Raw genomic sequence first — 16,157 nt, 5'->3', positions numbered from 1 at the left:
TCGAAGAATTGAAAAAATTAAAATTATTGTTTAAATGCAAAACTGCAGCTAAGTCAGGTAAAGGAAAAGTTTATCATTATCTATTTTTATATGTTCTGAAGTATTTTTGGCATTAAATGAAATGCATGCCCATATATTCACACGCAGTAAGGAAATAAAATTACAGAAATACAACTGAAGCTGCCTTTTTGTGTTGCCCCAATCCCAGTCTCTTCCTCTTCAGAGGTCACCACTAGCCCAAATTTGGTATTTGTCATAAATTTGGTTTGTATTTTTGCCACACGTATGTATCCTATAAACCCATGGGATTGGGTTCCATGTTTTTAAACTTCTATTGGTTGATTCCTTCTGTTTTTTTGAGAGTTTTATCCAAGCTGGTACAGGCTGCTCCACAGCACAGCACATCCGTCCTCCAAATGGGCGTTTTAAGGCTCCCATTATTCATGATTAAAGCAATGCTGCGGTGAACATCTCATGTGCATCTTGTGCACAGGTGTGCATTTGTCTTTCATAATAGCTTACATTCATCATGCCTATGATAAAAGTATGTTTCCCACCTTGGCTGGTATGGCTCTGGATTGAGCACCAGCTTGCGAACCAAAGGGGCACCAGTTCAACTTCCAGTCAGGGCACATGCCTGCGTTGCAAGCCAGGTGCCCAGTAGGGGGTGCATGAGAGGCAACCGCACATTGATGTTTCTCTCCCTCTCTTTCTCCCTGCCTTCCTCTGTCTAAAAATAAATAAATAAAATCTTTTTTAAAAAGTATGTTTCCCTTCAGGACCACAAACATTTATCTCTGCTAATCCCAGAAACAAAAATGTCATTAAAAATGCTTATGCTTTAGTTTTGCTAGATTTTGCTCACCTGGTCCCTGAAAATTTTGTGGCGGTTTACACTTCCACCATTAGGGAATAAGAGTCATTGCTTCTTTATATCCTCACCAGCTTTTGCTGTTTCCAGACATCTTAATGTCTGCCAATCTGATGAATATGAAGAGAGCATTTCATTGTGATTATAGTTTCCATGTTCCTAGTGAGATTGAACACCATCCTGCTTTGTACAGTTGACTTTTTAAAGTAGTTCTTAATCTTACTGGTCTTCCTTTATACTATATTGTGGATACTAATCGCCTAGTTTGTGACCTGTTTCATTTTATTTGATGTCTTGTAGAAGCATGAAGTTTAATAATGTCATCATATGTATCAGTCTGTCTTTGCTTTTTCTGTTTAATTCAGAAATCACTCATTTCATGATCTCCATGGTCATAATGATCTTCAAGAGGAGAAACTTGACTTTTGAACTGTTAACACGTACACATGTCTGTTAACTAATGGGATTAACGTTTGGGCATTTGAAGTTTGCTTGATTTTTAATCTTTTAAAGGTGATTTTGCAGTTTGAGACTTGCCACCTTTGGTGGTAAAAGGGTGGCCCAGAGGCTAGAGTAAGCGTGGACTTCAGGACAACCGTGAGTGTGGTGGCGAGGGTATGTCGAGGAGCCTGACTAGCTGCTGTGGGAGGAAATCGTGAAGGAGTGGGGAGTGCTGTGTTTTTGCATTGGTAGGGGGCTTTTAGTTCATTTTGAGTGCCTGTTATTTGCTGGTGGGTATACACATTAACAAGGAGCAGTCCTTGCTCAAAGTGTTCAAGCTAGGAAGCAGGCAATTTTAGAGTATTAAGTGCTGTAATGGGGGTGGTATTACGGGAGCCATTGCAGGTTCCTGTGCAGGGGACTGAAGTGGTAGATCAGGAAACAAGTCTGGGCACCTTGAGTGTGTAGAATGTCAAGGAGGAAGACTGAAGGCAAAGAGACTCGTTGAGAAGCTACTACAGCAAATAGAAGCCTAGAATCCAGGACTTATATTGTAGTTGTAGTAAAACTACAGAATAATGATCTGAACATGTGCTAAAGCTAAAAAATATTTCCACCATAAGTTGTGGAATCTTGTACACTTTCAGAAGCAAGGAAAATTACTCATTATATATGACGATTTAAAGGGTAATTATTCTAGCTTTAGCATTCAAGTACAGTTTTGATACAGCATGTTTTCTATTTAATTGATTTTGGAGAGATAGGAAGAGAGAGATCGATTTGTTCCAGTTATGTATTCATTGGCTGATTCTTCTTTGTGCCCTGACTGGGGATTGAACCCACAACCTTAGCGTATTGGGATGATGCACTAACCAACTGAGCTTCCTGTCCAGGGCCTGCTACAGAATGTTTTTAAATAATGTGAACTAGCTCACAAACAATTGCTAAATAGGGCTGTGGTGTCTTTATAACCCAGAAATCCCACTGGTTCATATGCAGTTTTTCCCAACACATTAATAATTTGTACCACCAATTATCTACAGTTTTATAAGTTAACTGGAAGAATACATGCTTTCTGTCTGAAACAGGAAGCTGTGGCATGACTTGATTGTTGTAATAGGGTCACTCAGGCAATAGAAACAAAGTTATTGAAGAAATCTGGGCAAGAGTAAGTGGATGGTTGGGACCAAACTATGCTAGCAGGCCGGAATGAAAGGTGTGAGAGCCTGTCTCCCTCAAGAGACACATACACACAAGGACACATGCACAAGAGTGTTTGTTGGAGTACTGCTTTCATAGTGAGTAACGAGAGTACCCATCAATAGAATGGGTAAGCCGTGCAGTCTGAATTAATAACTGCATGTACAGTATCAACTTACGGTATTAGACAACCAAGGGGAAATATGGCTAAGCCGTCTGACTGTGATGAAGAAATAGAGGAACAAGGAAGTTCAGATTGTATGCTAGTGTGTAATTTAAGCTGCTTAAGGAGAAGAGAATACGTGAGAGAAGTGAAAAAGAGGTAGTGTCAGCAGACAAAAGTCCCCTGGGGGTTAAGGACTCCTTGGTAAGAGTGTCCTTGAGCTGGAAAGGGGGGTTAGTGTTGGACAGTTGGAGTGTTTGAGATCATAGAAGAGTCTGAGTTTCTGGTAATGACAGGTTCAAGGTTATGACCAAAGTTGTAGCTGAGACAATAGAAAAAATTATTGAGTCTTTCAGTTCAGCCGACATACTGAGAGGCCAAGACCCTGGAAGCATCATCTGCACGGGTATTAGAATCACCGAGAACTGGGACTGGGGTAGTGTTGCAGAGGCTGAGAGGGAGACGGGAACTGAGTTCCCATAAAAACGGGGAGTGGAGGGGACTATCGAGTCGGTAACTGCAACCAGAAGTACCCAGGTCGCCGACGCCACGGTCTGAGGGCATGTTTTTAATAGGGAGCAGAAGAGGATGGGGGGCAGCAGCAACGAGGAGAAAGGAACCATTCCCAGTGGGACCAGAGGTGTGGTAGAGAAAATGCTGCGGTTCAGGAAAAGCAGTGTCATCAGTGCCACCAGTTCAAATTCTGACAAGCGTAGTTTAGAGAGCTGGGTGTTTTCACAAACTGATACTCATTTTTCTTAAGCCACAGAGTCCTCATGATAGAGACATGCATTTTTAAAAAGTCTAAGAAAAACAGCCATGATACAGGTGAAATGAGAGTGGCAAAGGGACTGTTTTATTTTAGTTTTTTTAAAAATATTTATTTTTTAGAGAAAGGGGAAGGGATGGAGAAAAAGGCAGAGAACATCGATGTGAGAGAAACATTGATAGTTTGCCTCTTGCTCACACCCGACAGGGAGCCAAACCCACAACCCGGGCACGTGCCCTGCAGGAATCCAACCAGTGACCTTTCACTTTGCTGGATGACACCCAACTGACCGAGCCACGCAGGCCAGGGCCAAAGGGACCACTTTAAAGGGAACAACTACTTTCTGTTGTTCCCATGGCAGAATTTAGGCCTACTATTGCTAGATCTTTTGATATTTTGCAAGAGAAACTGGATTTTTATGGTAAAAAGACTTAAAATACTAGCTTTCTATGTTTTAAACGTGTCAGAGACTGCATTCAGCCACTGTCACAATTTCAGGAACTCTGCTTCTAGAACAGGAGCTGCCTCGGTGTGCACTGGGAGTCCACGACCTGCACACTGGCGCGCTGCCTGTCGGGTGGCCTGGGCGGTTCAGGCTGCAGGAGCAAAGACAGGAACTATCTAGAAGCTGATCGCCAAGCTGCACTTAAATTACCTGGCAATTTATCACTTGCTTAATTGATTATTACTCAAACAGATTTTATTTCACCCCCTATTTTTTTTACTTCAATTCTAATCCTGATAATGGAATTGCCCTTGGAGAGAAACACACCTAACTCATGGCCTGGACTTTTAATAAAGCAGACCTCGTACAATAAAGGAGGGCTCTAGTAGAGGAAAATTCAAAGGTTCTTTAAGCCTTAAAAAAAAAAAAAAAAGCTAATTCCTAAACAAATTTTAACGTTACAAAGTATCTAATGTTTCTTCAAAGTCTTCAGTTTCCCTTTAGTCATACTGATGATGGGGAACCTGCACCGAAGTAGGAGTCCTCAAGAGGGTATTTGGCTACATTTGACCTTGGGCAGGGCAGCAGCCCCCCTAGATTTAGTTTCCTTATTTGTAGAACAGATTAAAAATACATGCCCCACCTACTTTGATTAGGATCAAATAAGAGTGTGAAAAGCTTACCCCCTCAAATTGTGTGGGTGCTTTGTTTGATTATAGCCTAATAAAGAGGAACAGCTTGCCTAAAGCTAGGGAGTCTCTTTGCTTAAACAAAATATTTTAGATTAGAATATATTTAAAATGTAGGAAAACCCTTGAGTGTGAATAGATATATAATCTACTTCCAAAGCAACTTTCCTACTGAGAGGCGACACCAGGTATCAGGTGTGAGGTGCTGGCTGGAAAGAGGCCTCTCCGCGGCTCTGTGAGCACATGGTGCTGTGCACTTAGTTAAAGATCCTGTTCACTCAAGAGACGCTGGATACACACGCTCCTCCTTTGGGCCTGCCATCACCTTCCTTTCCCTTCTCAGCCTGTACTCACTTTTTTCCCCATCAAAATGAACGATTATCACTTGAGATTTATATTTAATGTAGTGGGTCTTTTCTAGCAGCATTTAATACACACTTGAAAGAAGTCATAACTGAGAAACACAGAGTACCTTGTTGCACAGTAAATTTTTAAGTCCCAGTGAGGAGAGCTAAGGTAGCTTCCTCCAAGGAAGCTGGCGCTGACGACTCCAGTGCAGCCAGTGTGTTGACTGTGAGGTGACACAGTCTCTGTGGCCAGCTGACTGTCCTGCCATTTAGTCCGAGTCCTTGGGAATAGTTATTCCTTTTTATTAGTCGTATGGTTGTTATGCAGCCATGGAAGGAAAAAGCTGAACAACAAAATCATGGACAATATACCTGAAAGATAAATATAAGATAAAATTAGTGACGTCAGTTCTACATGGAATGTAGGTATTTTCTAAATCTAATATTCTCACATTATTTTCCTTCAACCTAGAATCCTTAAACACTGTATGTACTTGGTAAAACCAGTAAGATTCAAACATTTATTTAAAGGATAAACAAGCTGGAATAGTTGGAGTCCCAGCTCTGGCTCTAGTCCAGGCCTGCTGAGTGAGCAAGGCTCCGGTCACCCTTTGCTCTTCTTTAGAATGGCACCCCACCCCCTCGGATGCCCGGGTGGGAGGGCGTCCTGGGAGAATACAACAGTTGAAAGCACGCCTGGGTTTTCACTTGTAATGCTCAAAAAAGAACAATATGTTAGATTACTTTACGTCTTCTCATTTTTTTCTATCAACTTTAACCATTAATAATTTTTTAAATTATATCAAGCAAAATATCTAAAATAGAATTTTGGTTAATGCTGAAATTTTAAAACCTAAGTATGTAAAAAAAAAATCACATATTAGTAAGTCTTCATTTTGAGGTCACACCAGACAAATGTGGCATTTGGTTCTGGCTGAGTTGTCACTGGGAACCAGGGAAGTGTCGAGTGGGCCATGGGGCCCAAATCCCTGTCTTGAAGGGAGGTCTCCAGAAGTCTCCAGTAGTTATCGTATTTATCTTAACGTCCTTGGGTTTAAAGTTCTAGGTCAGTTTAAACTAGAATTAAGAATGAGTTTTTGTCGCGTGCGGGTTTGATATTTACTCTTGTTTGGTAACAACACGAAACTTTAAGGTTTAACTAGCATTTGGATAGCTTAACATTTTAAAAAGATGAATCTGTTTGCAGTCAAAGGCTTGAAATGAAAAAAAAGTCAGAAACCATCTCTGTTAACTGATCCACCAAATTTGACATTTTCTTTATGAAGTCAGAGCTAGAAAATAAGACATTACATTTCCAACTTTTTCCTAAAATGGAACTTCCATTTCATCTGAGCATATGTGATTTGCTAATTTTCATTCTGTAAAATGTTAGAGAGACTTTTATATATGGTGTTACAGTCACATTTATAACATTTTAAATTAATTTTGGGGAGATGGCAGGGGGCATTAAAGGGATTACAGCGTCCGCTATGCAGAGAGACAAAAACGAGCAGGGTCTGTGCTTTCGGAGGACAGCCTGCCCCCTGCATGGTGAGGAGAGGAAGGGAGATGGGTCTGCAGGGGCCTGTCTGTCTCCTCCCTCCGCGTGCTGCCAGAGGAGGAGGTTTTAACGGGGCTTTGTTTGCTCTGACCCGCCCTTTCGGTGACTCTGGTAAAAATAAGACTTCTTAAATTTCCCGTCCTTCTTAGAGTTTAAGTGTGATCTTATTTCATTTGAGGCCATTTTGTTTTTCCCGTGGGAAGGTAACTTCAATGTATGCCACAATTCACAGTAAGCTGGAATTAAACATCTCGGAACTGCCATTGAGTCACAAGTCTTTTTTCCACATATGTGGAAGGATTCCTGTACTATCTTTCATGAGTCTCTTGGAAAAATGCAGGAACATGCCTCTTTAAAACAAAACTACAACAGGAATTTTATGTTGAATGTACTTAGAAAAAAACTAGGAGGTTTTTAGGCCAACTAAGAATCTTTACATGCTTGTTTTCAACAAGCTAAGTAGGGCCATACCAGTTACAAAAAAAGTTGACCTCAATTCCAGTTTTAAAAGATTCCCTAAACAGGAAGCAAATGGGGTGGATAAAAGTATATTTGTTTTTTGTTTGTTGGTAATGGCCATCAGTGGTCGTACTTCTGGACTAAACTGACATGATGAGAATACAGTCTGTTCTCCCTCCCTGCTGCAGTCTCGTCTGTTACTTTCTAAAGGGGTTACAGATGATGGCTTCTTTCTTATCTGTCATGAGATTTTTTTCCAGAATATTCTTTAGGAAGAAGTTACTAAGTGATAGGGCTTGAGAATGTGTTTAAAGTAAAATGTCATGGTCCTTTTACAGAGAATGAATGCCTTTACTTCTGATTTCTTATAAAATTCTTCTGGAAAGTCCTACTTTTTAATATTCTTTCAAGTAATGGGAGAAATAATTCCTTATTATCATGGCCTGTTGTTAATATTGTAGTTGGAACACTAACAAATATGTATATAATGTTAATAATATATGTTTGATTTTGAATAAGACATTTTTTTCATATGGAAACTATCCCTGGACCTGTCCAATTAGTGACCTTTTTAACTTCACTGACTGCAGTGACAGTTTTAACTATTAAATTCAAATAGACAAAATTTATCTTTAAAGTAGTTGTTATTGTAAAACACGAGCAACCCGTTGAACTAAAAAAAGGCACCATTATTAGCCTTTTAAAATGCACGTGTTCTCCGATAGTCTCCATATTTGCACCTGGTATATCACTGTTGCACATATTAGATACTAACTGGAGGAGTGGGAGTGAATGGCCTGAGCACAAAGCGTGACAGCTGTTCAAGCTGGTACATCATGGTTCCCTTCCATACATGCCCTTTAAAAAAACCAGGAATGAGCAACAAGCATCAAAAGGCTAACTGTGGACAAAAAGGATGAAGTAGTAGAAAGCCAGGCATCCTCATATTCATTCATTTGTAGTTTTGAATTGTAGTCGGACTTAAAACAAGTGACTAAACAGAATCAAGAAATGCCGATAACTTATATAAAGAAATGCAAATTATGGCAACAGTCACCGTCATACCTCGGCCCTCAGCGTCTGTACCCATCACATTTTGACGAGAAAAGAGTGTCACAGTACTTGCTAAAACTTGGGTGAGTCACCACACTGCCTTCAAGAGAAAGTGCTTCATAGTTGGGGGCTCATCGGTCCCAGCACGGTCCCAGAACTAATGAACGACGAGCACCGAGGTACCACTGCATTTTTTTAAACTTCTTGTGTTATTTGGCCCATCCCAAGAGAAGCAATAATGAATCTTACAGATTTTAAAACTATGCTCATTACCAGTATTCACTGCTTTTTGAGATGCTTTTCTGCAAAAGGAGTCAAATGAACTAAAAAGTAGTTTAGATGGATCTCACAAATGTGAAAAAACGAATTCCTTTAACAAAATAAATTTTAGTGTAATTAATTACTCTTCACTTCTTTTGCCCTCATATCTGAGAGTTTTTGAGAGTGTTACCATACTTGGAACTGACTGTCCTCAACTAGACAATTTCGCTTCTTTGAAGATAAAAACAGCTTTAAAGGATACTGCACAAGATAAACTCATTTCAGCACGCTAACTAGCTTTCTCATCTGCTCTTTGTGAGCACTCTGACCTTAGAAACTGACGAGTCACAGTGACATTCCACATCATGTTTCAAAATAAACTGGTCTTTCAATCATCTGAAATGAAAACGTGCTTACCTACAGAAGGAGCCAGCCAGTATACTATAAAAAATTGGAGGAAGGCTTCATCGAAACACTTGAAATGCAGTGAAAGTGCCAAAGCTGGATTAAATATAGCTCCCGTCAGACTTCCTCCTGTAATACATTTTAAGCAGAGGGATATCAAACCATGTATCTTACATTCTCTGGTAATCGAAAATAAAGGGGTTAGTCATCCCTGGGTATCCAGGTGGGGTTGGTTCCTGGACCCCCACAAACTCCACAGTTGTTCGAGTCCCTTATATAAATGGCATAGTAATTGTGCATAACATATATGTGTGTGTTATGTATAACATATATACACACACACATAGTCACATCCTTCTATGTACTTTAAATCAGGGGTGTCCAACCTTTTGGCATCTCTGGGCCACATTGGAAGCAAGAGTTATCTTGGGCGTCTCTTAGGCCACACATTAAACACACAAACACTAACGAAAACTAATTAGCAAAAAAACAGTTTTAAGTAAATTACGATTTTATGTTGGGCTGCATTCATAGCCATCCTGGGCCACATGCAGCCCATGGGTCATGGGTTGGACACCCCTGCTTTAAATCATCTCGGGATTACTTGTAACACCTAATACAATGTAGATGCTAGGTAAGTAATTGTTTATTGTTTGGGGAATAATGACAAGATAAAATGTCAGTACAGATACCACCAGCATGAGGCCTAGCTACTACAGTGCACGTCAGCAACAGCGTGACCATTTTTAAGAGTATTTTGATTGCCCTGGCCAAGTAGCTCAGCTGGCTGGAGCGTTGCCCTGATTATACTCCTGGGTTGAGTGTTTGAGCCCCAGTCAGGGCACATACGAGAATCAGCCGATGAGAGCCTAACTGGAGTGGAACAACAACAAGAACAGTTTTGATCCAGGGAAGCTCGACCCCATGGACTTGGAGTCCATGGACCCAGAACCTGCGGGGCTCCAAATGCAGGGTCAACTGTGTTCTTATTCTTTGACCTTTCTTTGCAGACTCCCCTGGCATATTATAGAGTATAAAAATAGATTATAGATTACAACATGTCCAGTGCAAAAAAAAATACAAAGGATATTAAGAATGTTAGTCTACTGCTTTTCCTGTATGTTATTGTAAAATGCACATTCATAGTGAATCTGCCCTATTGTTTCTATAAAGTTTTATGAAATAGAGATTTGGCTGCCCTTGACACTGATCAATTCAAGTGAATGAATAATAAAAATAAAATGAAAATGCATTTAAAAATGGATGCAACACCCCAGGTTCCTCTGGACCAAAGCATTATTATTGGCTCCCCTTTGACTTGTCAAGAAAGCCCTGAAGAAGTAACTGAATGCTATGGAAGTGATACCTCAGTAAAGTGGTTTCAAAATTTGTTCTACAAGGATGTGACTGAGTAGCCATGACCGATAAGCGTAAATTCTCATTGTTGGCTACTTTTCGGTATCCATGGTCTAGCTCTGTGCTCGGGGTGTCTCTGACATGGGACTCGGGTTAATAGTTCTGGCTAAACAGGAAGAAAGAAAAGGTCGAGGAGGACAGACTGCCTGTCCAGCCAGAGCTGCAGCTCAGCTTTTCAAAACACACCCTAAAATCATCCCTGAGATAGTGACATTTCTGGTGGTCCTTCCGTCATGTGGAGGCTGGGCGCACACATCTGCCCCTGACTCAGCCACAGAGAGGGAGCCCAGGATCTTTGCAGATTTTATATTGACATATATCAAGCCATGTTAATTGTCTTCATAAACTGCAGCAACGTAAAACTGGCAATTAAGTGATCTTTTCCTAAGATTTCACACCTGACAGGCTGAAAACATTGAACTTGTGTTGACATGAAAATGCTGAGCAATGAGCCAAGTTTAGTTCCCACGCAGTGTGGGTGGAAAGATAAGAACTCACACAAACCTTTACAATATAATGTAATATGTGTTATGATAATATAATTAGTGAGTAATAAAAGTACTGAATATACTGAATCATTGCCCTCATAATTAATTTACTTTGGTATTCCAAAGCCAAACACTTCTGACATGTCAAGAACACTATCCATCAGTCTTGTGCCGTCCTAAAATGTAAACTACTTCAATCCCTTTATCCTGGAGCCCTCACATCACCAGTTCTGCTCAGTGTGACTTGGTGGAAGCTGCCTCTCCTACCAAGAGGTAGATTCTCTCTCTCCTCTCTTGAATGTAGACTGGCTTCGTGACTTGCGTGGACAGAATGCAGAAGTGATGCTATGTGAATTCTGAATATGAGTGATGCTGTGTGAGTTCCAAGTTCAAGCCTCAGTCAACCCACTGGCCCTCACTTTTGCTTAGAACAGTGCCGTGACTGTGTAAGCACGCTGGTCGTGAGGCCACATGAAGAACTGAGGCACCTGGGATGATAGCTGGTGGGTACCAACTGCCCACCACATGATGGCGGCCACCTGGGCTCTTCCAGCCCCACCAACTGACCAGCTATGTGGTCTCAGAAATTTTCTATCTAACCTTCAGAATCATGAAAAAATAAATTATTGTCATTTTAAGATTGGGGGTGGTTTGTTACAGAGCAATAGTTAATAGATATAGAAATCCATATCAGAAGCAGCTTCTGTGTTCATGAAGCCCAAAACATTTGCTATTGGCATTGACTTTGACATTTTAGACTGAATAAGTCTGTGTTGTAGGAGCTGTTCTATGTACTGTACAATGTTTACCAGCATCTCTGGCCATAACCCACTAGATGCCAGTAGCACATCCATTCCCCTCCCCGGCCCCGCCCCCACCTTTGTAACAACAAAAATGTCTCCAGACATTGCCAGATGTTCCCTGGGGAAAAAATTGTCTCCTATTGAAAACTACTGTGCTGTAGACACACTGCTGCTTGTGTACAAGTAGACATGCCTGTACACAGGGTCTAATTACAGTAGCAAAGAACTGGGGAAAACCTGTAGGCCCATTCATAAGACTACAGGTGAGTAAGTTAGTTTATTATTACTCTGGAATACCATTCAATATTTTGAAATAATGAGAGAAATCTCTTCACTAACATAGATTTCCAAGATAGATCATTCAACAACCACTACCAAAAAAAGCAAACCACAGAAAGTAAGGTACAAAACTCTTTATGTTAACACAAACACACATAATGGTTTCTACAGGGTCTTACCCACATGTATAATCAGTGCACATTTAAAAAGGTTCGAAAGGACACACATGCGTGCAGGAGGACTGCCTCGCAGAGGAGGGGAGGCGGGGAAGGAGAGGGGACAAAGTCACTTTTAGTCTCCCTGGTAGGGTTTCAGTTTTTTACAGACAGAACACATGTATTACTTGTGTAATTAAACATGATTTAAAAGTAAGAATCACACACCAGACACAGGACTAACAGAAAACGCCTTTGGAAAACAAGTTACTATTTATTGACATTTGAAGGGGAGCAGACAAAAACACATGTTGAAGAACAGGCATCTACGGGGAGGCCCAGCCCACTGACTGCGAAGAGTCTTTAGAGGCCAGTGTGAACTGAGAGAAGTCACACAGTGAAAGACTAAGTCCCACATTGGGCAATTTGAGGCACTAACGTCTCTCGGTACTCTAAAGGGTCAAATTTTCCAACAGAATGACTCTCCTAACATCACATAGGACTCATGTAAAAGCGAGAATGTCAATCAACTGATTTATAGTGGAAGCTATCCCTTTCCGGAAAGCAATCAGAATATTTGTACCAAGCACTAAGCTAAGACCTTGAATACACTACTGTGTTCTTCATGATAGAACAGATGGTATTACTCTTCATTTTACTGGTGAGGAAACTGGAGCCCAAATTAAGTGTCTGTCCTAAGGACACACACAGTCCACCTCCAAACCTGTTCTCCTAACCATTCTATTATAACTGGTATAATAAAAGACAAGACATTTTGGACCTCTGTTTGAATCTGGTTTTCATCTCTAAATTGGCACCTATTTCATATGGTTATGGTATGAAAAATGAAAACATGTAAAGGATTTAATTCCCCTCTTCTTTGACAAATAATTTTACCTATATGCTTCATAATTGAGAAGCATACAAAAACATTAAACATTCACTCATTACTGAATGAAGTAATGAAACAAAAATGCCACGATTTCTTAAAAAATGTATTATGCTTATTTTGAAAGTCTGTAGACATTAAATATATATTATTTCTTCCTGTGTAATTTTGGAAAGTGAATGGATATTTGCTAATTCATTCACTCATTCTACAAATCCTTACTGAGTATTTATTTTGTACCAGGTAACACTGTGCAAAGTTGTGGTTCTATGTTATCATGAATAAAACAATTTTAATCTCTTTACTCAAAAAGCTTACTGTCTGGTTGAGGAAGACAGGCTTATATCAGAAAACAAGTGTATCAAATTCTACAAAGGAAATGAACAGCGTTCTGTACCAAAGGCAACTTACTTAGGTGTGTAAAATAATATACTTTTTCAGTATCAGATTAATTAAAAAATGAATATACTTCTCTTTTACACTGTTCATTGAGCTAAATTCTCCCATACTTAAGTTCAGGAAGATTTGCTGGAAATTTGCATGAGTCATTTTATAGCTCTACTATGTTAATCCCAGCTTTCTTTTCTTTTCTTTTTTTAATTTGGGAAGCCAATACACAAGTGGCAATGCCATCACTGGCCTCCATGTGAACTTTGAAGTGCAAGTGCTAAACCAGTAAATGCACAATCAGACACTTGGTCACTGGTCACCCAAAGCACCTGTGGCGACATTGCTGGACAGTCATGTCCTATACTCTTGAAATATATCATCAGTTATTTTGTTGTGACCCGTGTTGGTGGCTTCTGAGTACTCCCAAGTGTGCCCCAGCTGCTGCATAATTTTTTTGTGAGGGATGATCCTGTTCATATACCGGGAATGGTCCTGCTCTTGCCAAAATCTAAAACCTAGAACTTTGATAAGCAACTATTCACCAGCCCCTCAAATGTGCGTATGTCCTGCCCCCCTGCCTAAGCCACTCATTCCACCCACGGCCACAGAAAGAACGGCACCAGCTCCAGAGAAACAGGTGGAAAAGCCTTTCATTTTCACCCGGGAGTCCTTACCTTAAGGGTTGCTTCTACTCCTAGTTTCACTTTGAATGGGCAGAAGATAAACTTTTACTACAGATTTCCTGGCCTCCAAACGTTTTATAATTCACATATAACCTTAATGGAGATATTTTGCTGTAATCTTTTATAATGACACTTTTCATTATTAAATTTGTTTTTGTATCTGGGATTTCATCATAGCACAGAGGCTGTAAGAAATCAACAGGTTTCTCAAGAGTTATTTGTTTTTTAAAAGCATCTTTAATTTCAAGAAAGTTTTAATTTTAAAACACTTCTTTCTTGATAGGTCACTTAAAAGTGCCTTTATTACTCAAGATGAATTATTAAGGAAATAAAAATGACTTCAAGTAATTTTCAGGAAAACAACTAAGAAATAGAACTACATAATTTCTACTCGCCACTCACGACTGACCGATCAGGTCAGTACCGTTTTTCAGTGAGTGTCGGAAAGGATCTTTGCTAGGCTGGCTTGAGGAAAGAGGTAGCTGAAAGGTTATCTTCCTCTCTGCCATTAAAACTACCCCTTTGTGGGCTATTTGAACCCTTGGTATTATCTCAGAACATCTTAGTTTCTGCACAGAAGTGGCTTCTTTTTCTGGGTATTCAAAACAGCACTGAATGGAGGATCTTTATGTCCACCTGTCCTTAAAAAACTGGATGTTTAGAATAACGGTAATACTAATATTGACATCACAGAGGTTCAGGGATGTCAAACATATCTTTGTAAAGAACTTAGAGCCTCAGGTCAGAGAGGCTCCGGAGGTACCAAGTGTTTTGCGGGAGAAACAAACCTGCATAGACCAAAAAGGTGATCAGTGCTGCCAGCAGGTGGATACGAAGCTTGTTTCGGACCTCCTGGAAGTGCAGCAAAGCGCTGTGGAAGATAAAGGAGCAGATGGCCTCTATGACGACGGCTTTGGGCAAATCGACGTGGATGGGATTCCTGCAAGTGAAGCTCCTCTCGCTGACGTGATACCTGGTCAGTCCCAGGCTCCACAGGGCGCTCATAGAGTACCTGCTGCCCAGGGCACCAGTCAGCTGAGCCAACAGCCTTATCGCCCCTGTCTCGGGGGACATGTCCCCCAGCATCATCTGCATCATCACACCGCACGGGTTGCTTGAGGTGCCCACCAGGGTCAGGCCATGCACCAAGGAGAAGAAATAGACTAGCGTCAGCGGCCAGGTGGGATGCGCGGGTTCCTGCTCGCTCAGCACTTGCAGCTCATGGGTGCAGCAGCAGAGCTGGAAGGTGGCCAGAAACTCCAAGACAAAAGTGTGGGCCGTGGGTCTGTGCATATGCCGCCGGAGGACCACGCGAGCCAGCGCCACGAACAGCACGGTCGACAGCATCAACCCCAGCGAGGTGCAGGTGTCCTGCACCTCGGGCCAGAGCCCCCGCGGCGCCGTCATGGCTTCGTCCCCTGAAAGCCTAGCTGCCCGGTCCGCTGGGCAGCGGGCGGTCTGGGGCTGGAGTCCCAAGTCCGCAGCCCCGCCCTCGCCCCAGGCCCCGGGGCGGGCGCACTCCGGCGAGCGGGGCCCCAGGCGTCACCCAGGAGGGCTCCTCCCCCTCCCCGGGTTCCGCGCGGAGGTGTCGGGACTGGAGCCGAAAGGAGGGGAGGGGAGGAGGGGGCAGGAGGGCGGCGCGCGAAGCTCAGCGGGGGCGCAGGCGGAGGGGCCACCCGTCAGGCCGCACCCACGCGCACGCACCCCGGGCCCGGCTCGCGGCGTCTGGAAGCTGCGAGCCCGGCGGGGAGCGGAGCGCGCTGCGCCCGGAGGCCACGGCGCATGCGCTGGCGGCCGTCGCGCCCCGGCCGGGCGCTCGCCTGGGGAGCCGGGGGTTCGGGGCCAAGCCCGGGCGGGTTCGTCCTGCGCTGGTGGAAAGGTGAACGGACACTGCACTCGGACAGTGGCTTTGAAGCCAGGAAACTGAGGGTTTTCCTCCCTGGTCCTATAACTATAAAACCGTTAAGCTGGAAAGTCACCTAAAGACCATCTTGGCCAACCACCTCGTTTTTTAGTAACGGTGCTACTGGGAAGACGGGAGGCGACGGAGCTGCGGCCGCGGGGTGAAGGGGCAGCGGGAGTGGCGGGCGCGCCCGGGTTTGACCGGTGCGGATACGGCGGCGTGCAGCTTGGTCTCCTTGCTCATCCAGTCAGCTTTCGTCCCGGGCTGTGGGTCCCGCACGGGAGGTGTCCGAGGTGTCCGGTAACCGCGGCCGGAGGCGGGGAGAGGGCGGGCCTGGCGGCCCGGGTCCGGTTTCGGCGGCGCTCGGGGCGGCGGCGGGCGAGCGCGTCACGGGGGCGGGGGTCGTGCGCCGCCGCTGCGGAGGAAGGGCCCCGGCTCAGCCGTGGGAGTCGAGGGCGGGGAGCGGCTCGTTGCTGGAGGAGACGCC

The 16,157-nt window shown here is 43.0% G+C and overlaps 1 protein-coding gene across 1 annotated transcript; it reads right to left on the bottom strand.

The window, feature by feature from the left end:
• Positions 1 to 3,307: 3,307 nt before the first annotated feature.
• Positions 3,308 to 15,451, bottom strand: AQP11 (aquaporin 11). Its single transcript, XM_037138568.2, has 3 exons — positions 14,556 to 15,451; positions 8,677 to 8,793; positions 3,308 to 5,297 (listed from the first exon to the last, which is right to left on the bottom strand). The coding sequence occupies exons 1-3, from the start codon at positions 15,172 to 15,174 to the stop codon at positions 5,218 to 5,220; spliced, it is 816 nt and encodes a 271-aa protein (XP_036994463.1). The 5' UTR covers positions 15,175 to 15,451; the 3' UTR covers positions 3,308 to 5,217.
• Positions 15,452 to 16,157: the final 706 nt, after the last annotated feature.

The sequence above is a fragment of the Artibeus jamaicensis genome, unplaced genomic scaffold (assembly GCF_021234435.1).
Source record: "Artibeus jamaicensis isolate MK-2021 breed Jamaican fruit bat unplaced genomic scaffold, CSHL_Jam_final contig_64, whole genome shotgun sequence".
Classification (NCBI taxonomy): Eukaryota; Metazoa; Chordata; class Mammalia; order Chiroptera; family Phyllostomidae; genus Artibeus; species Artibeus jamaicensis.
This window is presented reverse-complemented; position numbering and strand designations above follow the sequence as displayed.

Coding starts and splice junctions, on each gene's coding strand:
- AQP11 (XM_037138568.2), bottom strand. CDS start 15,174: ATGACGGCGCCGCGGGGGCTCTGGCCCGAGGTGCAGGACACCTGCACC. Junction 8,794..14,555: donor CACCTTTTTGGTCTATGCAG/GTTTGTTTCTCC, acceptor AATGTATTACAG/GAGGAAGTCTGACGGGAGCT. Junction 5,298..8,676: donor CTGGCTGGCTCCTTCTGTAG/GTAAGCACGTTT, acceptor TTTATCTTTCAG/GTATATTGTCCATGATTTTG.